A 24,739-nucleotide genomic window follows, 5' to 3' on the forward strand; every position below is an offset into this window, starting at 1 on the left:
ATTTTTAATACTTCTTAATTTCCATTAAGCTTCTTACTTAAAGTACCTTCTTGAAGCCACATGTAGTGATTGCAGAAGTGGGGTTTTCTAATCACTATGCTATTTGACCTTATAGGCAGTTAGATGGTGGGTGATTTCCCCTGGTTGTGATGAACCTGATACCTCAATATACTTCTGTTTGTCTCCTTTCACTTTGGTTAAATGAGTGTTATTGTTGTGGCTCTTGCAGATCGGATTTGAAAGGTGTGAATTGAGCTGGATATGAAGGCTTATTACAGGCAATGAATCCTAAATTTGAATGCTTGGAGTTAAATCCAAGGTTTGAGGAGTGGAAGATGAATACTCTATAGGGTTAGTACTCTATAGGGCTTGCTTCTTTTAAAACGGGAGATTTATTTAGCTCTTGTTATTGGGAATCTGATTTAAACACCAGTGCTTTGTTAGGAAAACTTAACTTAGAGCACAGAGTTTTTTTTTTTTTTTTTTTTTTTTTTTTTGCCTTTTGTCTTTTTAGGGCCTCACCCATGGCATATGGAGGTTCCCAGGCTAGGGGTCCAATCTGAGCTGTTGCCGCCGGCCTATGCCAGAGCCGCAGCAATACCAGATCCGAGCTGCATCTGCAACCTACACCACAGCTCACAGCTCATGCTGAATCCTTAATCCACTGAGCAAGGCCAGGGATCAAACCTGCAACCTCATGGTTCCTAGTCGGATTCGTTTCCTCTGCACCACAACGGGAACTCCAGAGCACAGAGATTTTTAAACAAAAATGATTTCTGAAACAACTCGTGTCAAATATAGGTGTATTCCCATGTCCTCACCATCTATCACTTCTTTTCCTTTAACTGAGCCCGCAAATGCACTGTAAATAGTTAAAAGAACTTTGTATGTAGTAAAGAAAAGTGGGAGACTTTAAGAATAATCATCATTCCAAACATGGAGGGATTGTGAGGCTAGTGCAGCTGTTGTACCAAGGACAGTGATCTAGGACTGCATCTCTGAGAATAATGGGGAGGCTGATGTGGATGGTGCAGGAACTGTCCTTAGCCACCTTGTCAGCTTCGTTTCCGCATGGGAAGATGCAAAGTTTCAGCAGTCTTTCAAACAGCTTGTTGAAGCCCCAGTTTCAGTCTCTTCTTTATTCCTCTGATTTAATAAAAGAGGAATGAAGTAGGGACAGCTGTGACTCTTAGCATTGAGTAATGGCCACAACTCTTAGCCAGGGTTGTCTTGAGAATTACCAATGATGTAATCACGGAAAACAATGACTTACCAGAAAAGCTCATCTTTTGTAAGCGAGCAATGTCAGTGCAAAATAACTTGTAAAGTCAAGACATTTGCAGGCTTTCTGTGTGTCAGTTCTGGGGGTGGGTGTGGGTGGGAAGGCAGCAGGAAGATGAGTAAGATGTCTTCTCTCAAGGTGCTACAGTGGAATAGGGTAAAAAACAGTTTGAGCAAAGTAATGAAAAGTGTGTGCTCTTACTGTATCAATACAGGGACTTACTTTGAGGGAGCTGTTCTCGGGGTTTGTTAGACACCTGGGCATGTGTCTGTCCTGTAAATTGGCCCCATGTCTCAGCTGTCCCTAACTGCTCCTACCCTTCTGGCTTTGTGCTTACTAGTTGGGGTTTGTTTGTTTGTTGGTGCCAGTGAGACATTGTGGGATTGGAAGGAAGTAAAATGGGATTAGGTGTCTGGGACCTGGTGGGGAATTCCTGTGGCCCAGAGAGCAGGTCAGTTGTTTCTACAACTAGAGTCCCAAGCAGGGCAGCATCTGATGTTCTCTTTCTAGTACCTCCTTTCCATTCTATAGCAGCAAGAGGCCTTTTTTCTCCCTTTTCTGACAACTGAACTGCAGGTGAGCTTTTGATTGCTTCTTTTTATCTGCCCAGGGCAGTGCTGGCCCAGGGGGAGTCCACCCAATTCACTTCACACAGCTGTTCTAATTGCCCACTTTTTATACTGCTTTGGTCTTTTGGGCTGAGTTAAGACATTATGTTAGGAGTAAGTTAGAAATTGAGCAGCTGGACACTTGGGGCTTAGAAATTGGTGATGGTGGAGTTCTCTTGTGGTGCAGCAAGGTTAAGGATCCAGCATGTGTCACTCCAGTGGCTTGGGATGCTGCTGTGGGGGTGGGTTCAATTCTTGGCCCAAGAACTTTCACATGCCCTGGGTGCACCCGAAAAAAAAGAAATTGGTGATAGAGGGGAGAGGGGTGATTACAAACTGCTAAAAGATCCAGCCCTCCTCAAATAATATATTTATTTGGATATACTGGATGCAAAATGTACCATCATCTAGGCATAATTATACAAAAGACAATACCTACTGCATCAGTCCTCATTCACTTATATGCATGAAATTAATAACATCATGTGCTCAGCCTTAAAACCTCACCGATAGGAAATAAAAGACTATCTCTACAGAAATAAAACACTGTTCTTAAAAAAATTTTATTAGAGTATGGTTGATTTACAGTGGTGTGCCAGTTTTTTGCTATACAGCAAAGTGACCCTGTCATACATATATGTACATATTCTTTTTCTCATACTCTCTTCCATCATGTTCTACCCCAAGAGATTGGATATATATATTCCTGTACTGTATGGCAGGGCCTCATGGCTTATCCATCCTAAATGTAATAGTTTGCATTTATCAACCCCAAACTTCGTTCACCCCACTTCCTCCACCTGTCCCCACAACCACAGGCCTGCTCTCAATGACCATGATCTGTTTCTGTTTTGTAGATAGAATCATTTGTGCCACATTTTAGATTCCACATATAAGTGACATCATATGGTATTTGCTTTTCTGACTTACTTCACTTTGTATGAGAATCTCTGGCAGTATGCATGTTGCTGCAAATGGCATTATTTTGTTTTTTTATGGCTGAATAGTATTCCATTTTGTATATGTACCATGTCTTCTTAATCCATTTATCTGTCTGTGGACATTTAGGTTGTTTCCATGTCTTGGCTATTGTGAGTAGTGCTGCTATGAACATAAGGGTGCCTGTGTCTTTTTGAATGAATGCCTTTTGCAGATATATGCCCAGGAGTGGGATTGCTGGGTCGTATGTTAGTTATATATTTAGTTTTCTGAGGAACCTCTGTACTGTTTTCCATAGTGGTTGTACCAATTTATATTCCCACCAACAATGAAGTAAGCTTCCCTTTTCTCCACACCTCTCCAGCATTTCTTATTTCTTGACTTGTTAATATTGGGTATTCTGACGTGTGTAAGGTGGTACCTCATTATAGTTTTGATTTGTATTTTTGTAACATTATTGATGTTGAGCATCTTTTCATGTGCCTACTGGCCAACCCTGTGTCTTTTTTGGAGAAATGCCTAATATCTATTTAGGTCGTCTGCCCATTTTTCGATATGGTTGCTTGTTTTTTTGTTGTTTAGTTGAATGAGCTGTTTTTGTATTTTGGAGATTAGGCTCTTGTTAGTTGCATTGTTTGTGAAGATTTTCTCTTCTTCCGTGGGTTGTCTTTTTTTTTTTTTTTTTTTTTTAATGGTTTCCTTTGCTGTGCAAATCTTTTGAGTTTAATTGGGTCTCACTGGTTTATTTGGTTTATTTTTGTTTTTATGGTCATTATTCTAGGAAATGGATCAAACAAGATGTTGCTGTGTTTAGAGACTTGTATGTAAGGCTAGATACTATAAAACTCCTAGAGGAAAATACAGGCAGAATCCTCTTTGACATAAAGAAACACTGTTCTTTTGAAAATACTCTTTTCAATGGTTCATTCAAACAACTAGAAGTTCAAAGATATTACTGTGAATCTGAGACAGGTGTTTTTTGCAAGGTTAATTTATCACATTAGAGTATGGGATAATAAGAGGCTCTAAATCTTAGTGTGTCACTTCAGAATTTATGTCCACCCCAAGGCTGGGGCTTCCAAGTTGCTGCAGTTTTTTTCCTGCATATTTAGTGCCTATGATTTGAAATGACTTTTAACCAAGTCTTAAAAAAAGTCTAGATTAAAAACAAAATCAGATACTGTTAGTCACACCGAGCTGGTGCCAATAAAAATATTAGTCATTAACACGAGGCAAAGCGCGTTCATTCTATGTAATCTTGGAAACCATTGGAAAGTCCAGTTGTGGTTGTTCATAAACTGCTTGGCCAGTAATGTTGTATGATGGCCTGTTGTAGCTCTCAGGAAAGTCTTGGACCATGTGAACTTTGTACTCAAGAGATTAAACATTTACCAAGAAGGAGAGTCATTTTGCTAGTAAATATTTTAGGTGGGAACTTTGTTGCTTTAGGCACACCTAAACAGAAAATTCCTGTGGTAGAGACAGGCAACATACAGCCACTTCTCAAGTAAGGTTATGGCTCCCAACTTCGAGTCAGGAAAAAGAAGGCCATCAAGTGGGTTAATTCAGATGAAAATGTATTTCATAATAATTGTCCAGATATTTCTGATATAATGCATGTATTCCTTTTCAGGTATTTACTCCATTTTGAATGCAGATATGCAGACATAGCAATAATAGTGGTTAGTGCTTAATAGTTCTTAAAATGAAGAATATATTACATCTTTTTTTAAAAGCCCTTTTGTATGGAAATTTATGTACAAATTTTACGTGTACAGATTGAATGGTGGTAACTCAAACCTGAACCAAGTTTCACATACTGCATTGGTTGGAGTGTACCCTATGTTTTGGATTCTTTTCTGTCTTTAGGAGAATATGTTGAAAGGTGAGAGTATAGGAGACGAGTTAAAAATAGTAACACTTACAGTGACAGGGCCTTTATTGTATCTTCCTGAGCAAGCAGTGCTTTGCCCAGGTGCAAATATTTGTTGTTAGATTACCTCTCTGAAGCTGGGTGTGCATCAGTAAAACACAGTGGTTAAGTGACTCAGTGGGAGCCTGAAATTTCCTTAGTGTACAGACAGGAGCCTGGGAGTGATCAGTGATATCTGCTCAGAGGTTGTAAAGTTCAAAATAGTTTTCAAGGGAGTGGTTGAAAAAATTTTTTTCATTTTCCTTATTGGAGGAGTTACTGGGGGAGGGGAATGCATAAATCTTTTTACCAATAAATCCATTCACTTTGGGAATACATCCATTTGCTCCAGTGGAAAGGTAGCATTTGATTCTGTTTTCCAAGTGATAGATAAGAGTGTGGTCTAGGCTGAGAGGTATAGTAAACAGTTTGCTTTGTGTGTTTTGAAGGGATTCCTTTATCATATAGAAACATTTTGAGAGATAGTAACTTGTATTTCAGGTTAAAAAGAACTAATATATGTATAAATCCCAGGAAATACTTAAAAGATCATTCATGATTTTAGCTACAACTACCACCTCATTTTCTTAACTAACAAGTAAAATTCAACTCTTGAACGCTAACATTGAAAATGCTTCTGTAAACATTTTTTTCAGAATCCAGTTATGAGCTACAAATACTCATCCATACAGATCACTGCTACCACTGGTCTGATGATATTAGCATGCAGAAGGTAGAGTGTGGCTGTGAAACTCTTCTTGGGCATTTCTTAGGAAAAATTTAGCAAACCAGAGACAATGCCATTACTGACCACAACTGAACCCTTCAAAAAAAAATGTAAAAAAAAGACCTGTGATTTTATTAAATTCTAGAAAACAAATTACCTTCTCATTTGTTGAATCAAAGGAAAATCCATCAATTATTACAAACCCTCATTACAACCCACTTAAATGTGGTTATATAAATCAGGAAGTCCTCTATTAAAGTGGAACGTTTCCAAATGCCTAAATTGTTTATACAAATAACATTTTCTTTTGAACTCTGTAGAGGAAGCATATTTGACTTTTTATGGCTCTCAGTTGGACAATTGAATTATTGTTTTCCATTTTTTTAAAACCACCCTTATTTTTGCACCCACACAGAAACCACCCACAATTACGAATTGAAACAGCTGGGAAAGTTGTACATTTCAGGTGGAGTTCCTCTCTAAAAAAACACGCCACTTGAGAGAGATTTCTTTTTCTTTTTTTTTTTGCTTTTTAGGGCCGCACACATAGAGCATATGGAAGCTCCCAGGCTAGAGGTTGAATTGGAGCTATAGCTGCCGGCCTACACCGCAGTCAGAGCAATGCGGGATCCCACCCGCGCCTGCAACCTACACCACAGCTCAGAGCAACGCCAGATCTTTAACTCAGATCACACAGGCCAGGGATCACACCCACATTCTCATGGACACTAGTTGGATTTGTTTCTATTGCCCCACATCATGTTATCGCTTTGTTTTAAAGAGCGTTGTTTGATTTAATTTGAAATTCAAAGGCTTATTAGATTGTTTTTCCAGGGTCTAAAATTAAAAAAAAAACTTAAACTTATCATGTTAAAAGTCACGTTTCAAGAAAAATTTGTCTTTTTAAATTACTGATATACTTTAATCATCCCCCAAGGCCCCTTTATGCCTTTTGTGATTTATTCTGCCAAACAAAAAGTTGTCTTTTTCACAGAGAATTCAGTCTTTTATCTCCTCCAGCAAATTATATGCTCTTTGAGGTCAGAAAGTTTTCTCATATTTCTGTTCCTACAAAATCATTTAGAGCTTTATTTGTATGAAAAGCTTAGTAAATATTTGTTACATGAATAGTCCCCATGCAAAATCTAGTAAATTTTTATAGAATCAAATAACTTCAAGGTATATAAATAAAATTTTAGAGTCATATATTAAAAAATAAAATATATGTGTGTTTGGATATATCTAGAATGGTTCTTTTCAGTATAGTAATAAACTAACTTTTGAAAGGGGAAATAGTTCCTATATAATTGTCCCTTGGTATTCACAGGGGATTGATTTCAGCAGCTTTTAGATGCTCTAGTCTCTTCTGTAAAGAGGTGTGGTATTTACATTAACCTCTACACATCCTCTTATATACTTTCAGTCATCTCTAGATTACTTATAATACCTAATACAATGTAAATGCTATGCAAGTAATTATAAATACAGTGTAAATGCTATGTAAATAGTTGCTAGTGTGTGGCAAATTCAAGTTTTGCTTTTTGGAACTTTTGGAATTTTTTTTTCTCAAGTATTTTCAGTGAGCACTTGGTTGAATCAGAGGATTCAGAACCCCTGAATATAGAGAGCCAATTGTATTTACATTACGAATACCCAAACACAGACACACAGGTATATGAAATTTTTGCCTATAATTGAGAATGATTTAGGACAACTATCTTACTATTTATAAGTATTTCAAACCAAAGCTAAAGATTTTAATATTCATTAGTTTATTCAGTGTATATTGATTGCCTTTTAGGAGACAAGCTCCATGCCAGTTCTCAGGTACCTGGGGGTGAAAAGAGTAGTCAAGGCTTTTGCCCTCATGGAGTATACAGACGAAAGGATAAGATGGTAGCAATAGTCTTCTTTTAGGATAGCATAACTTAAAAGGGGGTTATTTCAGGGCGAGTGGATGGAGCGGGAAAGAGAACTTTTATCTATGGTTAGTGACTTATGATAGCTCAAGAAATTCAACAAAATAACTAGGCAGTGAAATGAATGCTGTGGCCCAAATATTTCTGAGATGCAGAAATATACAATTGATCCTCATTATTTGCAAATTCTGTATTTGCAAAAGTGACTTACTCTATTTATTGGTATGCCCCAAATCAGTACTTCTGGCACATTTATAGTCAAAAGCGGTCTTCTGTAGAGAGGTGAAAAAGTTGAGTGGCCTGACTCCAGAGAATCTACTGAATAAAACGTGCGATGAAGCAGCCATGACCTGTTGAAGACTAATAGGATAGTTTTGTTCCGTAAAGCAATAGGTTAAAGTGTGTTAAAGAACAAAATTCAATTGAGTAAAATTTTTAAATGATTTTTAAGATTGAAATTTACTTGGTTTTTAAAATGTATTTATTGAAGTGTAGTTGATGTACGATATTATATGTTATAGGTATATGATACAGTGATTCACAATTTTTAAAGGTTATACTCCATTTATAGTTATTATACAACATTGTCTATATTCTCTGCATTGTGCCATATATCCTTGTAGTGTATTTTATACATAATAGTTTGAATCCCTTAGTAAAAGGCCCTCTCCCCATTGATTACCACTGAGTTTGCTTCTTTTTCATTATAATCACTAGTTTGTTGTATTTTTTAGATTGCACATGTAATGATGTCATACAGTATTTGTCTTTCTCTGTCTTGTGTTACTTAGCCTAATACCCTCTAAGTCTGTCCATTATCCATGTTGCTGCAAATAGCAAAATTTCATCCTTTTTTATGGCTGAGTAGTATTCAATAGAGTAAATTTTAAAGATCTTAATCGGCTTTATTCAGCATCCATTGTGGCTGATAGAAAGGAGCTTCACAGAGCTGCGTGAGGTAAGAGGTTTTTAGGTTTTTAGGCCAAAGTGATGAAGAATAAGGAAGTTAATACTGGGCATTTGCCTTGTTGATTACTGTCCTTATATGGAGCAAAGGGAATTTTTAGAGCTGGCTTAGGTAATTTGTGCTGAGCGGGCAAGTGGTGATTGGTTGACTTAGGCCTTCCTTTTCTGGAAGAGCCAGCCTGAAAACTTAAATTTTGGTTTGCTGATGTCAAGTTTTGCATAAGTAACTCCATTTGGGGCCTAATCTGATTACTTTAACCAGCAAAAGGACCAGAGATTAGAGTCAGAAACTTGATTTTATAGCTTTCTTCCATTCTTTTTTAACCTGTTTATGTCTCTATTTCCTGTTGGTAAAACTCACTATTTCTATAAGTATTCAGTTGCCAACTGGGTCTAAGCCACCATCGATGGCGTAAGTAGTTTATTACTTATGTTTTCTTTGGTTGACCAATGTTAAACATCCAATTACAGTTAAGTCACAATTGTGTTGAATGCAACAAAAGCAAAGTACATTATGCTAAGAGAATGTACTTAAGGTAGACCACCCCTGGTTAGATGAGTGGGAAGATGAGGGGAAGCCACTCTGGGGAAGGGATGTTTAAATCACCCATAAGGAAGTGGTAGGTGAAGGGTAACGGAAAACATTCTAGGTCAAGGGAAGGATGAATGAAGGCCTTGGGAAGGAAAGGAAACAGCCATGGGGGAAATGGCATATGTCAAGGTTATGGGCAGGTAGACAAGACCTAATAGGTCATGTTAGGGATGTGGACTTTTAACCCGAAGACAATGAGAAGCCCTTGCAGGGCATTAATCTGAGAAATGACATCATATTTGCATTTTTAAAAGGTTATTCTAACTGCCTTATGGAAGATTTAAGAAGACTGTCCCAGATAAGTTTTTCTTTTCTTTTGTTTTTGTCTTTTTGCCTTTTTCTAGGGCCACTCCTGCGGCATATGGAGGTTCCCAGGCTAGGGGTTGAATCGGAGCTGTAGCCGCCAGCCTACATTATAGCCACAGCAACGCGGGATCCTTAACCCACTGAGCAAGGCCAGGGATCAAACCCACAACCTCATGGTTCCTAGTCGGATTCGTTAACCACTGAGCCACGACGGGAACTCCAAGTTTTTCTTTTCCTAAAATGTTTTCCTTGGCCATTTCTCTGGGTTTGTGCCTGGGATAAAATGGAACATGGGTATCCTGACTTTATAATGTAACCTATGGATACCTGTTTTTTTTTGTTTGTTTTGTTTGTTTTTTGTTTTTGTAAAATAGAAGGGGTCAAAAATAGCTTTGTGATATAATCACTATAATACTTGGGAGAGTTTTCTGAGTGCTTTAGGTATAGTAGTAAGAACAGAAATGCTGTGGGAGCAGCAAGGCTGGAGAAGGGACAGCAGAAGATGCTCAAAAAGAGGATGTTATTTGAGCTGGGTTCTAAGATCTAGGCTTTAAGATACAGCCTACGAAATGTAGTTAATGGAAAGACATGGAAATGGGATACGTTAGGAAGGTCTAGTAGTTTCAAAGTATTAAGTTAGAGATTAGAAGTAGTAGCATCTGAGGCTAACATTCTTGAAAAGGTACCTATGACTATTATGGAGACTCCAGATCCCTTGCAATATGTAGTTTGGACTTTATTTACTCATTCAAGTTTTTGAGTTGATTATGATATAATCAAAGGTACCCTTTAGGAATTTTATTCTGACCATCGGTACCTATGGTGAGTTGCAGCCATAGGAGCTGGGAAACCAATAACTAGGTTGTTGTAATAGTACAGCAGAGAATGATGCTTTTACATGGGTATGGAAGAAGAGTGGAGGAGAAAGATCAATAGCATTTGGCGAGTGAATGTATGGAAGGAAGGACTGAGAATAATCCATCACTTGGGTTATTAGGAGAATGGTGTTATGAGCCCATTTATGTGTTTGTATAGGGCCAGGATTCCTGGAGGTGGAACAGAGTTATGAGTTAAGTTTTGGTACATGTTAATTTTTGAGATGCAGACAAAATCCCTAGTAGATATGCCCAGGATATGTAATTGAATTTGGTAAATGCAGAGTAGTGAGCTGGGGTTGTGGGACTATGCCTAGAGTAGAGGGAAAGTGAATAAATTTCAGGTTGGCTTATTTGAGTTCAAAGTTTAACTCTATGACATGGCATATTAGGTAACCTACACTGCAGTTTTCATTATTCGAAAAACAGAATGGTGACAGAAGATTGGGGTGTTTTACTTGTGAGCGCCTCTTAGGGTATGGTAAGGATTAAAGAGTTGTGCACAGTTCTGGCACCTGTTCCCAAATTCTTCCCCACCCCCATGTCTTCCTGCTCTTCTTCCTTCATGAAGCTAGGAGTCCCTTGGAGTAAGTTGTAGACTAGAAGAAGAAGAAATAACTGGTGAGGATAGAGGAGTGATGGAGGAAATGACAGAGAGATTGAGAGCAAGATGTAGCTGGAGATGGTGAAGGGTGAGATTAGAAGCTTCACAGGGAGTTAGCTTCTGAGAGGAAGAGGACCCTTCCTCTGAGACAGGCAAGTGGAAAAGAATGAATAGAGATGGCATCGATCAGAGAGTCTGGAACTTCTCTCAGAGAAGCAGGAGGCCTGGCCATCTGATGTGGGTGAGGGAAGGTTGGGGCTGGGTTCTTGAGAAAGGAGAAAATTCTTTTTTAGATAGCCACTGTGGGAAACAGATGAGGAGTAAACTTGAGTGAAATAGAACGATTGCCAAGACGCAGAAGCGAAGAGGTCAGATCACTTGAACTCTTCGTGTCCTTGTGGGAGTATGAATTACAGCAGAGAGAAGGGCATTGGAGGGTAAGAGGTTGTGGAAGAGAGAAGCTGCATATTGGATGAGGAAACGGATGTTGAAGCTTCCATAGGGTGGTGGCAGGAGGATTGGGTGCAGAGGAGGAGTATGAATGGGGTGCTTTAGTCATTGTGGAATGTGAAGGAGTGTTGAGAGGTCAGTTCCTGATGGCAGTGAGGGTGGGGGCGGTGTACTTGGTGTAAATGCTTGTTTGTCAGCAGCAAATTACTGATTGTTCCCTTTAAGGCAGGATGCTTGGCGCCTGACTATCCTCTAAGTGCAAATAGCTCTGGCTCTGTTTGCCTTTAAAGACGATAAGCCTGTTTTTTCCTGTAATGAAGCAGGGTAGTAGGCTGGCACTACCTTTTATCCACTCCCCTACCCCCTTTGGCAATAATGGTTTGCTGGAAGAAAATAGACTTTGGAATCAAATAATCAAAACCAAATACTTGCTTCTCTTCTTACTGGCTGTGAGTTCATGGGGCAAGCTACTCCAGCTCACTGACCTTTTTCTCATCTGTGTACTGAAGACAACACCTGCTTCAGTGCCTTGTATCATTTGTGGGCATTAAGTGACAGTTTATGTAACATTCCTATCTCTTTATAGAGGTGCTCCAAAGTGGGAGTGGTCTATCTACACCTTGGGAAAATAGTTTCTGAATTGAGAGTTGTTTTGGCTTTGGGAAACAGGTCAAACACTACAAAACAAAACAAAAATGAAAACAAGGCACCACCAGAAGAACATGGGTCTTCATTTTCTAACATGAGAAAGAAAACTAAAAAATATATGTGACTTGCAGACTATGTTCTGCACAACAATACTTACTGCATCTTCATAAAATCTCATAGTAAAAGATCTTTACTAGGATTTAGATGAAATTCATTCGAAGAAATGCATAATGTGATGAAGTCTTGGGAGAAACCAGCTGGAATAAAGTTTTAAAATTGTGTAAAACTGAAAGTCTGCCTTTGTATGTATTCATTTGCCAAAATTTGGCCTTATGCTGATTATTATGTTTTATATTTATATCTATTTAAAATAACAAACCAGTCTATATCTAGATTTACATATCTATCTATCTATCTATCTATCTAATCACTACTAGTAGTAGTATCTCCCTTTTAGAGGTGAAACTCCTTGCTTACAGAAGGCAGTTTTTGTCTTTTGAATCTAGTTGGTATGCTAGCGAGGATAAGAGAAACCAGACTGAAGTATCTGGTTAGACCAGAAAAGAGTGAAAGATTGACAGTTTGGCCACAAGTTCTGAACTCAGCCCAAAGATGCAGTGGCGGCCAGTGCAGGGCGCCATGTTGATAGATCAGAGTAAAGCATGGGTTAGTGCCTGGGGACCCAAGGAATGTCAAAAACCAAGTATAGAGGGAGGCTGGGAACAGGAGTTGGGAATTTAGAAGGAGACCTCATTACTGATTATAACCCCAGCAAAGAGTCTGGATCGTATGGTGAGATGATAAATAGGAACAAGATAAAGCAGAAGGAAATCACTTGCTATTAAACTGATGGATTCCAAAGTGAGGATTCTGTCTGTGTGTCCTGTTCAGAGTCTGCGCTGGGCACCTAGGTACCAGACATATCAATTATAGCACACCTGATGGCAGTATGGAACAAGTGATGAAGCAGAGACAAGGCAGTTTTTAATTAACTCTGTGCAGAGTACCTGGTCCACTGGATAAAAGTTTAATTTTATGACTGTTTTCATTTGTAGGCTTTGCATTTCATATTATTCTTTAATCCTTAATTAGAAAGCTATGCTATAATATTTAACTTTATTACTAAAATAATACTAATATGCTTTTCCAACTTGATATATCTCATGTTTAGTTCACCTGAATACAGTGCTGCACAAGGATGCATAGGTAGGATATAAAAGAAGATTTTTTTTTTTTTTTGTCTTTTTAGGGCCACACCTGAGGCATATGGAGGTTCCCAGGCTAGGGGTCCAGTGGGAGCTGAAGCTGCTGGCCTACACCAGAGCCACAGCAATGTGGAATCCAAGCCTCATCTGCGACCTACACCGCAGCTCATGATCCTTACCCCACCAAGTGAGGCCAGGGATCGAACCGGCATCCTCATGGATGCTAGTCGGGTTCGTTCACTGCTGGGCCATGATGGGAACTCCTAAAAAAAGAATTTAAATGCAAGTTTTTCAGGGCTTATTTTCAAGATTAGTTTTGTTTTGTGATTTGTTTAGCAATTACAAAAAAGACTGACCACCTGGAGGACATTGTGGAGAAGCCAGTTTAGTTACCTCAAAAAGAATGAAGTTTGTGGTGTTTCCATGAGACCTTAGATTTCACAGGCCTGTGAAGTGCTAGAAGAAAAATCAGGTCCTCTTAGTACTGTATTCCAATGACCTGCCAGCATCCTGCAGTGGGACTTTTTTCCGTTGGTTTAGGAAGCAGTTTATTGGCTTTGCAACTAGGCATCCATGGAGCTTGAAGCCACAAAAAAAGTGGAAAAATCTTGTTTGATATTGAGGCTCCCAGAAAATAATAACTAGAGTGTGTGGTTGCAAAAAATGCCAGTCTTGCAAACAGAGTGGACAGGAGGGTGTTAATGGTTACCAAAGACTTGCAATATCTGGTTGGGAGATTTGATACTGATTTTTACATCACTCTCTGTTTGGCAGACATAGTGTTTATCATTCAGGAATACCACAAGCTGCCCATGCTGCTTGCTTTGTTTATGGGTGAAATTGTTCCTGAACTAAAAGTTTCCATTGGATACTTCCGCCACTAGGCTACCTTTGATCTTTGTGTTCAAAGAATTAAAACTCCCTCAGTGGGAGTTCCAGGCATGAATTGCTGATGTAATACTCTGTTAGACCATTACATGCTGGTGGAGTGTAATGCTGAGTGTCCCTTGGCTCTATAGGTTGATTCTATTCTGATTTTTCTCCATGTAGCCTAGAAGGATATGATACATTCACCTGCTCTGGCTCACATCCTCATTTAAACACTGACATTTTACTGCCTTGCTTCTACTCTTCATGAAAAGTCAGTGCCAAGAGGATAAGAAAAAGCTTGACAGAGCCTCTGCACACTGAAATAGAAAAGTCAAGTGACTGTTGCGGCATCTTCTGGACTTATAAAATATGACTGCATTGGTTCAGTCTGGCTTTTATAGACTTTTTACAGGTTTTCATGTTTTCCTTGAGATTTAACCAAGTCTAAATCCTACTGTGAACCCATTTCCCGTCATCAACTTATCTGAATTTCATAAGTGATTGGTTCACTCTAATAAAGTGAAAAAAATGTGTTGATGTAATTGTGTATGTGATCTGACTTTTTTTTTTTGAGTTTATGTTTATGCTGTTTAGGTTTGAGGAAAGACTTCTAAGAGAAATATTTAACACACCGTTGTCCAACTGTGATATAAATGTTGGTTAGCTGCAAGAGAAACATACTTTGAAAAATAACCGAAAAATCTTCTAGTTGTGAAATCTGTAAAGCCCCAGCTGTTCAAGTGTTGAAACATTTAATAGTGCATGATGCTTAGTACTTAAAGCAGTGGAGTTATGTCAACAAGAAACAAGGAATAATGTTCTTTATTCTCACTCATTCTTACTTCCAGACACTAAACAATTATTTCCACAAAAATAATAGGGTGAATTTAAGCCTGCTGAAAAGATTGTTAGGAAATAGATATTTTAGACAGTTCAGGAATGTTTCAGAATTTACGGTGTTGGTAAACACAGAAGCCACTCTATTGTACTTCCTTGCTATCTTGATATAATTCAACTTTTGTCTTTGTGAATGTTTATGCTCTTGAGACCTGTCATAAATGCAACTGAATAATAGATTTCTTTTGTTCCAAACATGTTTTTTCAATATCACATTGTGGAGATAAGAAGGAAACCTATAGTAATGTTCTTGACCTCAATACATTTTTTTGGAAAGTTAAAATTTATATATAAAACTGTATTTTGATTGCTCTCCAGAAATCTCATGGTCCAGATGGTCAGGAAGGGGAAAGATATTACTGGTGAATACAGCCAGGAAAGTTTCCTGCAGGTGGCAAGAATGTGGATAGCTAACATAATTTTCCAAAGTATCTGGCCTATCCTTTTCATAATATTTTATGAAGTCTAGAATAAGAGTTGATATGTTTCTCCTTATGTGGGAATGTATTGTTAAATTCATCTATTGAAATCCCACTGTGTATTAAGTATTGTTTTTGGAATATTGCTCTCACTAAATCAAATGCCTGTCATGCCACTTATGTATGGTCAAAATCTATAACGGCAAGACCAGCTGTTATAGTCAATGTTTGTCTACCCCCACCTCCACCCCCAATCAGATAATACAGTGGTTTTTATTTATGTGCATGTTCTTCAGTAAAATATGAAGCATCACAAATAATTGATGGTAAGAGAAAGTATTGGGGTATCAGAAATTTGCATATGATAAACATGTTTTCAAATTTTCCTTAAGGAAAGTCTGAGAACAGATGGCTCAAGCGGTCACAAAGTCAGTAGCTGTTTTGTATAAGGCCCTGTAATGGGTGCTGGGAGAGTCATTTTGTGTATGTTTTTTGCCCAGTGAATGGTAGAGAATAGACCACCTCCAGTTTTTATGGTCTCTTAAGCCATTTGTGAGTCTGTGCTCCAGAGGTTCTAATACTGGCTTCTAATTGCTAGAGTGTTGCTAGGGTACATTAACTAGGCAGCTTGGATCTGCCTGATTTGTGCCTGAGGTACCTGTTAGACTCTGAGGATGGGGCAGGCAGGGAAGTGACTGGCTGTCTGTCAGCCTTTTCTCCTAAAACCCAATTTACCTGATAATACCTTGAATTAATTTATACCTGCCGTACAGGAATGTTAATTCTTGTTTTCTGTCTTATGTTGTGCTTAGTAAACTATGAATGGGATACTTTGACATCATTATAAATAAAAAGCTTTAGGGAAAAACAAGAGATAGACATTTAAAAAGTTAGTAGGCACCTGTCCCTAATTCTTGAAATAAATTATTTAGTGTTCCTGGAAGTTCATTTTCTTAGCAATCAAATGATGAACCTACAATCTTCATTTGGACCAAGAAACAATCTGTATTTATAGAACTGGGACTATAATATTTAAAGAAAACAATGTTAGTTTTTTGAAGCCAAATCCCTGAAAAATCAACCAAAGAAAAAGAGGGAATATAAGTTATTGTTAGATTGAGGCAGACTCAGAAAAACTATTTGAGGAAGAGTAGTTTTTGGTGCGAGGAACCAGTATTGCAGTTGCTTTTGCATGTCTGCAAACATTCTTGCATATTAAATTTTCTCCTCAGACATTCTCATTATAATCTACTGTTACCATACTGAGTCTATAAATAGTACTTTCAAGGGAAACAGACCAGAAGACCATTCAAGTAAAGCCAGAAAATAGCATCATTAAATTTTGGACAAAGAGGTACAACAGCAATACGAGCATCTGAGGTTCCTTCCTTGTAACCAAAATCTTTCAATCAGCAATTCCACAATTTTGGAGTAATTGTTACCTTGGGAGAGCCCATAGACTTCCAAGGTCAACATGGTAAAATTCTTCCTGGGAATACTAGGGCACTGCTGCAGGGGCCAGTGAATGTTTTCTGGGTTGACCAAGTGGGAGGTTCTAATAGACCCTGCCAATCCCAAATCAAACCTGTTGACAGGCTTCTATATGGTAGATATTTATTTAATCCTTTGAGAAAATTAAAATGTGATCTGTGTCCTCTTAGGGTGTAGGATAGTAGGAAAATAAAGCATTTATAGCATGTTTTCTTTTTCGTTATTTGTTTAAAAAATTATAGATTTTATTTCTTAGGCTTAACAGAAAGTAGCAATCTCTTCTTCTACCAGTCCCCACCATTTAATTCCTCAGAAAGCCCACTTTGAACTTTTAGCCATTCTTCTATTTCTTTCAAGGCCGTTATTATCTTGCTACTTCTTTTTCTTTTCTTTTTTTTTGGCTGTGCCAACATTCAGAAGTCCCCAGGCCAGGGATTGAACCTGAGCCACAGCAGTGACAATGCTGAATCCTTAACTGCTAGGCCACCAGGAAACTCCTGCTACTTCTTGATTTTTCTTTCTTTTTTGCGTGTTAGATACCATCCTTTCACTTCATACTGTTGTCACACCATGTCTTGAGTTCATACTATCTTGCATGCTCATTTCTCTTTCAGTAGAGTTAAAATGTAATTTGGGCAAAATTAATTCAATGTTTAATGTTTATATTTCAGTGACTTTGTACATATTACTCACAGCTCAGTTATTTCAATTATTTTGATTGTGTTAGTTGTAAAACTTTGTTTTCCCAGGAGTTAATTCTGTTGGCCCTTCTTGGTATTTGCAGGGGATTGGTTCTTGTACCCCCCAGATTCCAGAACCCACATATGCTCTAGTCCCTTATACAAAATCTCATAGTATTTGCAGATAACCTAGGCACACCCTCCCGTATTACTTTTAATCGTCTCTAGATTACTTACTATGCTGAATATAATGAAAATTCTATGTAAATATTTGGCAGCATGCAGCAGATTCAGGTTTTGCTTTTGGATCTTTCTGGATTGCGCCCCCCCCACCCCAGAATATTTTTAATCACTGACTATAATTACCTTTGAATTTTCTTTCCTTTTTGCTTTTTAGGGCCGCACCCACAGCATATGGAAGTTCCCAGGCTAGGTGTCAAAACAGAGCTGTAGCTGCCAGCCTACGACACAGCCACAGCAACACAGGATCCAAGCTGTGTCTGCAACCTACACCACAGCTCACGGCAATGCCAGATCCTTAACCCACTGAACAAGGCCAGGGATCGAACCTGCAACCTCATGGTTCCTAGTTGGATTCGTTTCCACTGCACCAGGACGGGAACTCCCTGTCCTTTGAGTTTTCTTTACAAAAAAAAAAAAAAATAATAATAATAATGTAAATTTCCTCTCATGACATTTAGACATGCAGAATATTGATCAGTTCTATTTTTGTTTCTCTGGAGACCTTTCCTGGAGCTTCTAACCTATTGCTCCAGTGTTGACAGAGCCTCTTTGGATCTCTGGCACAGCTGTTGTCCTAGAATTGCTCTGTGTTGTCCTGAGAATTCCATTTGCCTCTTTGCTTTTCTAAAATTCGTATCCTCTTCTCATGTTCGTTCCCACATTTTGTTAGAGTGTGTTAACCAATAGCTTCTGATAAAAGGAAACATATGGAGCTAAGGTCTTTTGTTTGTTTTAATATTCATTAAAAAGGTTGGGAGGCACTGAGTTAAAAAATCTGGGGTTAAAATGCTTCTTAATGAAACTTTCAACTTCTTTTTCTTTTTATATCTCCTCTGACTTTCTCACCTTAGGAGTGCCTGCTGCCTCGGATTTCTATAGCCCAAACTGACATAGCTCTTGGCTTCTTCCTCTGTAGGCATGTTAATATTACCTTCCATCATGCAGAGTTTTGTTGACTTTATTTTTGGGTTCATCAGCATGTCTCCAGTGGCAGTAGATCAGTGGCAGGATGCTGACTGTATTCTTTCTTTACCAAAAGTACAGACTTATAATATGCTATTATTGTACACTCCAGTTAAAAATCTGTGCATTTGTAAAATGTCTTTCTCCTCAGTTTGTATTGTCAAAACTGGGTTGAATTGTAGCCTTGATAGTTAATTTTGCAGAAATTAAAGTCACATTTTCTGAACACTTGAAAAAAATGACTCAACTCTGAGGCCATTAATGTGTTTAGCACATCAATCTGAGTCTCCTTGGTAACCCTTTGGTTTCTTTTTCTTTTTTAAATTTTATTGGAGTATAGTTGACTTAAAATGTCGTGTTAGTCTCAGAGTTTCAGGTGCAAGTAATCCTTGTATTTCTGTTTTGGTAACTGAATAAAATACAGTGTGGAGTAATCATGGGGGTTTCATTTCAAATCAGTTTAGTGTAAGCTTAGTAGTTCTGAAAAGAGAGAAAAAGAAATCTGAGACCATACTTTTAAATTCTTAAACGGAAAACATTTTTTCTTCCTTAATAAATTTGGTTGCTGAGACTTTTAATTTGTGGTCCTCACTCACCTGCCTTTATTATAGACTTTATGCCAGACTTCCTAGACTTCTGGTTTCACAGGGTGTTTTCTGTACTAGTATGAGTGAAGGATGAGGTGGGAGCCTAAAGAATGAGGACATGGAAGGGAAGGCCCGAGGCATAGATTGCAATGAATTTTGCATTCACCTTATTTGTTTTGTTAGTTTTGTCTTCCAAACATTCTGATTTTAGTTAATAATTCGTATTAAGTATAAAGTACAGAAATTGATATGGATGAATTACTCTTTTGACAGTTGCTGTGTGGCACTGTGTTTTGTAAAAGAACACGCTGCTGTAACTGCCTACTTTTTGGTTTGTCCTCCCAAAGTTTCTGAACACTTGATCCTTTTCCCAAGCCACAACAATGTAGGCTCAATGTAGGTTCAATTTAGGTAGTTTTCTTAAAGCAGTGCTTCTCAACTTTAATGGGCAAAGGGATCACCTGGGGATCCTGTTGAAATGCCGATTCTGGGGTAGGCCCTGGAAGTCTGCATATCTAACAAGCTCCTAAAATGCCAGTGCTAGTGATCCTCTGACCACCCTGACTAGCAGAGATCTGAAGTAACTTGGATATGAGAGTAATACAGTAATACAGACTACAGAATTAGTTTTTAAGTATCTATAAGTGTTGAGCTTCTAGAAAGAAGTCACTGGGAGACCTTGCGTTACTGGCTGCTAGTAAGTACAACTAAATAGTACTGGATTAATTGTTTCTGATAGATTTAATGTAGATTTTATTATTTGTAGGATTCTATTTAGAATGATTTCAGTACTACACTTTTATTTATTAGTGTGTACATTTTATTTATTAAATGTATTAGCTATATTTCCTTAGTGTCTTTGAAGAAAATCATTATATTCGACATGTGCTAAACTTCAATTTGTAGCACACAGACATCTCTTATCTGGAGCTTTAGTCATTGAAATCCTATTGTATATACTATTTTATGCTTATAAAAGCATAAAACCACAGAATATATACAAATGTATAAGTATCTTTTTTTTTTTTTGTCTTTTTGCCATTTCTTGGGCCGAGGCATATGGAGGTTCCCAGGCTAGGGGTCGAATCGGAGCTGTAGCTGCCAGCCTACGCCAGAGCCACAGCAACGCGGGATCCGAGCCGCATCTGCGACCTACACCACAGCTCACGGCAACACCAGATCGTTAACCCACTGAGCAAGGCAGGGGTCGAACCTGCAACCTCATGGTTCCTAGTCAGATTCGTTAACCACTGCGCCACGATGGGAACTCCACAAATGTATAAGTATCTTTATTGTAATGTTTGTTCTTGTGCAATTAGGTATTATCAGTGTAAAGAGTTAATGCTTTTTTTTTTTTTTAATTTATCTTCCAAATAGCTCAGTCACTAAAAGAATTTGCAAGACTACTCATCGCAGTTGAAGAAGAAAGGAGAAGACTGGTAAGTCTCTTCCCAATTTCTTAAGAAGAATGCTTTGTTTGGACAGATTGAAAGAAAGAGTAGACCTTCTGAATTAGACACGGCCATACGAAGGTTTATAAATTGATACATGAACTGAATGTTACAGAAAAGATTTGTGGGGATGATTATCAAATATTAATTAATAATAAGATATACCATTTCTTTTTATTTCATTTGTTCAGCAGATATAAATTACATTCATTTTACTCTCTGTTTAATTGTTCTGGGAATTAAAAATATTGAACATACTGCCATTAAGAAACCCATTCTAATTGAGCAGACTTCTAAATAACCTTAGTGTTATAATGAAGACACATTACAGGTATTAAAGGCAATTTTTAGAAGGAGCAACTAACTTTGCCAGAATGTTAGCAGGAGACTTTCTTGAAAAGGTCACATTGAATTGGGTCTTGAAGGCTTGGAGGACTTTGCTGGGCTAGCAAGAATGGGAAAGCATTCTAGGTTGACAGATTAACTTATGCAACAGTATCAGAGTATAGTTATTAGTAATACATTTATTCACTCGCAGATATGATTTTGTACCTGTTGTATTCAGAGTTCTGTGAAGGCCCCTGTCTATGACCCAGGCTGCTCATTTGTATGTGGGAAAAATAGTAGTGTATACCCCACAGGATTATTGTAAAGCATTTAGAATAGTACCTGATACATAATAAATAAATGTTGATGGTGGTAAAGATATTGGTTGTCAGGTACAGTGAGGCTTGTAGACTTGTTTAAAACATTATTTTTGGCATCACTGCCTTCACCTTTCTGTTGGGGAGTTATCCATAAACATCAACACAAGGCTTGAGTCGTGGACTATGCTAGAAACACAGCGTGGTTTGGTGTCATTTTCCTCAAGGGATGAGGGAGAGCAATTTTTTTTTTTTTTCTTTTTAGGGCTGCACATATGGCATATGGAAGTTCCCAGGCTAGGGGTCGAATCGGAGCTGCAGCTGCCAGCCTGTGCCATAGCATTGAACCCACATCCTCATGGATACTAGTTGAGTTCACTTCTGCTAAGTCACAAAGGGAACTCCAGGCAGAGGATTGTTAGAAGGTATTAGTAGAAGACTGATTGGGAATTTGAGGCATATGTAGGGTTTAAGAGCCCAGCTTAGAAGTTTTGGTGTTTGTTATAGGCAGCAGAAGAATTACCAGAAGGTGTTTTTTTGTTTTTTGTTTTGTTGTTGTTGTTGTTGTTATACCTGCTGCATGTGCAAGTTCTCAGGCCAGGATTCAAACTCACCCCACAGCAGTGACCCAAGCTGCTGCAGTGACAATGCCAGATCCTTAACCCACTGCACCACAAGAGAACTCCCACTGGAAGTTTTTGATAGAAGAATGAGAAGAGCAATGTGAGATTTAGAAGAGATTAATTTGGTGGCCATGTAGGAGACAGATTAGGTGAAGAAGAAATGTTGTAGAGGGGGGATGACCATATTTTCTTAGGAAACATCCGCCTCTGATAGGTCTGGTCCCAGTATTAGAGAGAGAGCCATACGAGGTGATCTGTTTCTAGGTATAGAAAACCATGATGGAGACTGACCTTTTCTGGGGAGGTCAGAACAGTCTTTTCTGGGAGATGACTTGAAACTTTTAGGTGCTTTACATAATCGTCACTCTAGCTCTATGAGCCACACGATAGTAGTTTCATTTCCATGGAAGACATGGGTAGTATGTGCACTTATGGCCCAGAAGGGAGCTGATGATGAAAATGGAAAAGAGTGGTTAGAGGGAAGTGAAAATAAAGAGTTAGAAATGGCATGGGAGCTGGGAAAATACAGTCAATCCTTGAACAACAGGGGATCAAACTGTGCAGGTCCAAGTGTCTGCAGATTTTTTTCAGTAGTAAATACTACAGTGCTACATGATTCACCATTGGTTGAATGGGCTGCCTATCGGTTACACGTAGATTTTCCACTCTGTCCCTAACTCCTCTGTTAGATAGAGTTCTGGATTGAGTGATTCAAATCCTGTGCAGATAGTTCAAGAGAGTGATAAGTCAATTCACGTGGGCTGTAATTTTAGAAAATGTATAAAGCATACGGCAAAGTGTGTTGTGGCTTGTAGGAGAAAAAAAAAAAGCCAAAAGAGAATGCTCTTCTAGCACTGAGGGGAAACATGGAGGCATCAGGGGAAACACTCCTCTGTGCTGGGACAAAAGAGAGGCTTGGTTAAAACACAGAACTTTGGACTGATTGGTTGGTTGGATAGGTGGATAATAGTGTTAGGAAGGAGTGGTCATCTGCTGAGAGAGGAGTTTGTAGAAATAGTTTAGAACAGCTGGAGTAGGTTCCACAAGAGAAAAGGGACTACTGGTCAGGGATAAAGAGCCATTGAAATTAGCCATCATAAATATGTCAAGGAAAGAGGAATTACCATGTTTTCATAGACTTTTCTAAGAACACACAGAGCCCTAGATTGTGAGCAGTGAGAAGAGTTGGGAGGTCAGATTCAGGTTGTGGTTGGCACAATAGACACATGGTGTTGGATCACAGGTACATGGATTTGAATAATATGTAGATGGGTCCTGATTGAGTACAGTGATGATTGAGGCAAGAGGGTAGGTACTTACTGCCTTAGAAAGCAGAGAGGGCAAGCATGGATGCTTACTTGCACCGATGGTTAACCAGGGATAGAGGAGATTCCAAGAGAGGACAAGGAAGTTGTGATGAGGAGAGGGCGTTGAAATGAACTGAACTGAACTTGCAGTAGAACTGGTTTAGATAACGATGAAGCTAAGGTATGGCTGAGCAGGGAGGAAGATCGTAGGAATGGAGAAGGCTGAGCTCCAAGGTTTGGATGTTTTATGAGCAGAATGTTGAGATCATACAAGATGATGACAGGATAAAGGACAAAAACCGAGAAGAACTGGCTGAGTATAGTAGAGTGTCTTATAAGCAGTAGAGATGGAGATTGGTCCAGCAGCTCACAGTATTTCAGAGATCTTCATTTTTGCCCTCAGCCATGTTTTCTCATATTGGGGCAAGGAGGAAATTCTTCATTCATGAGCAAAATCATATTGTGGGTTTGATTTCTTTATCTAGTGTTTCAGAGAAGGTCTGAAATAATGAATGCAAAATAATGAAGAAAAATCTCTATAGATGAAAGCCTAATTGATTGCATTTCCACAAAAATTATATAAAAGCCATCATTTAAACATACACCTCTAAATATCGGAGTGTTTAATCAATACTTCTAGTCATATGGGGTTACTACAACTGAAGGTAGAGCTGGTAGTGGATTTTGTGCAAAGAATTTGTAATTTGTATTTTAAAAATTAGTGCTTATTTTAGGAAGTAGAATATTTTAAATACTAGGAAAGTGTATAGTTCTGTAATGGATTATAAAGTCAGTTATTCATTTTTTCAGTGATAAATCCTGACTTATTATATATTAATTGAATTTGATCAAAACCTGAGCATGTCAGAACTGTGACTAAACAAAAATAAAATCTCAAGAAGATGAAAGAGGATACTTAACAATTTAAGCAAATTCTCTTGCTTCCAGTGATTTACCATACTTAATGAGTATTATCATCTGGGTAACCTAAAGTCTATTTGCAGAGAAGGAGCTCGAAGAAAAATTGATGTTTAGAAATGGAACTTCCCCTTGGCTCCTTACTAACTTTATGTATAAAGCCAGCTAAAAATGCATAGTTTTAACGTAACAAAAAGTGACTCAGAGTAAGTTTGAAAATAGCCCTTTCAGGTACTTGTGAGGGTATAATTTATCTTGTCTCATACTTCTCACTCAAAAAACCACCTTCTATGATTCAGCATTTTCCAAGATGTCAGTTGATAAATTGTGGTAGCCTCCTCTTTATTATTTGTATTGAAATACTGAATTTGACGCTTTTACCTCCAGACTTTTGGACTTAACATCTCCTCTCCCTGAACCTTGGAACTGTCCCCCACCCCGTTCCTCCCTTCTCAGTTGTCTTCCTCTTGTTCCTCATTCTCCATCCCCTTGGGCTTTCATTCTACTCCTGCTCTGTCACTACAAGCTTCTTTGGGACTTCAACCTTTGTATCTATCATTTCTTCTGCCTTGAACATCCTGACCCATATCCTATCATGAATAGTTCTATTTTG

The 24,739-nt window shown here is 38.3% G+C and overlaps 1 protein-coding gene across 1 annotated transcript in view; it reads left to right on the forward strand.

Annotated features, from left to right (window-relative positions):
- ARHGAP42 (Rho GTPase activating protein 42) overlaps nucleotides 1-24,739 on the forward strand; it is a 279,145-nt gene that overhangs the window by 74,071 nt on the left and 180,335 nt on the right. Inside the window, exon 3 of the mRNA XM_021062699.1 lies at nucleotides 20,561-20,622. Coding sequence (XP_020918358.1) covers nucleotides 20,561-20,622 — 62 coding nt within the window. The remainder of the gene's footprint in view (nucleotides 1-20,560; nucleotides 20,623-24,739) is intronic.

Source organism: Sus scrofa, chromosome 9 (genome assembly GCF_000003025.6).
Source record: "Sus scrofa isolate TJ Tabasco breed Duroc chromosome 9, Sscrofa11.1, whole genome shotgun sequence".
Lineage (NCBI taxonomy): Eukaryota > Metazoa > Chordata > Mammalia > Artiodactyla > Suidae > Sus > Sus scrofa.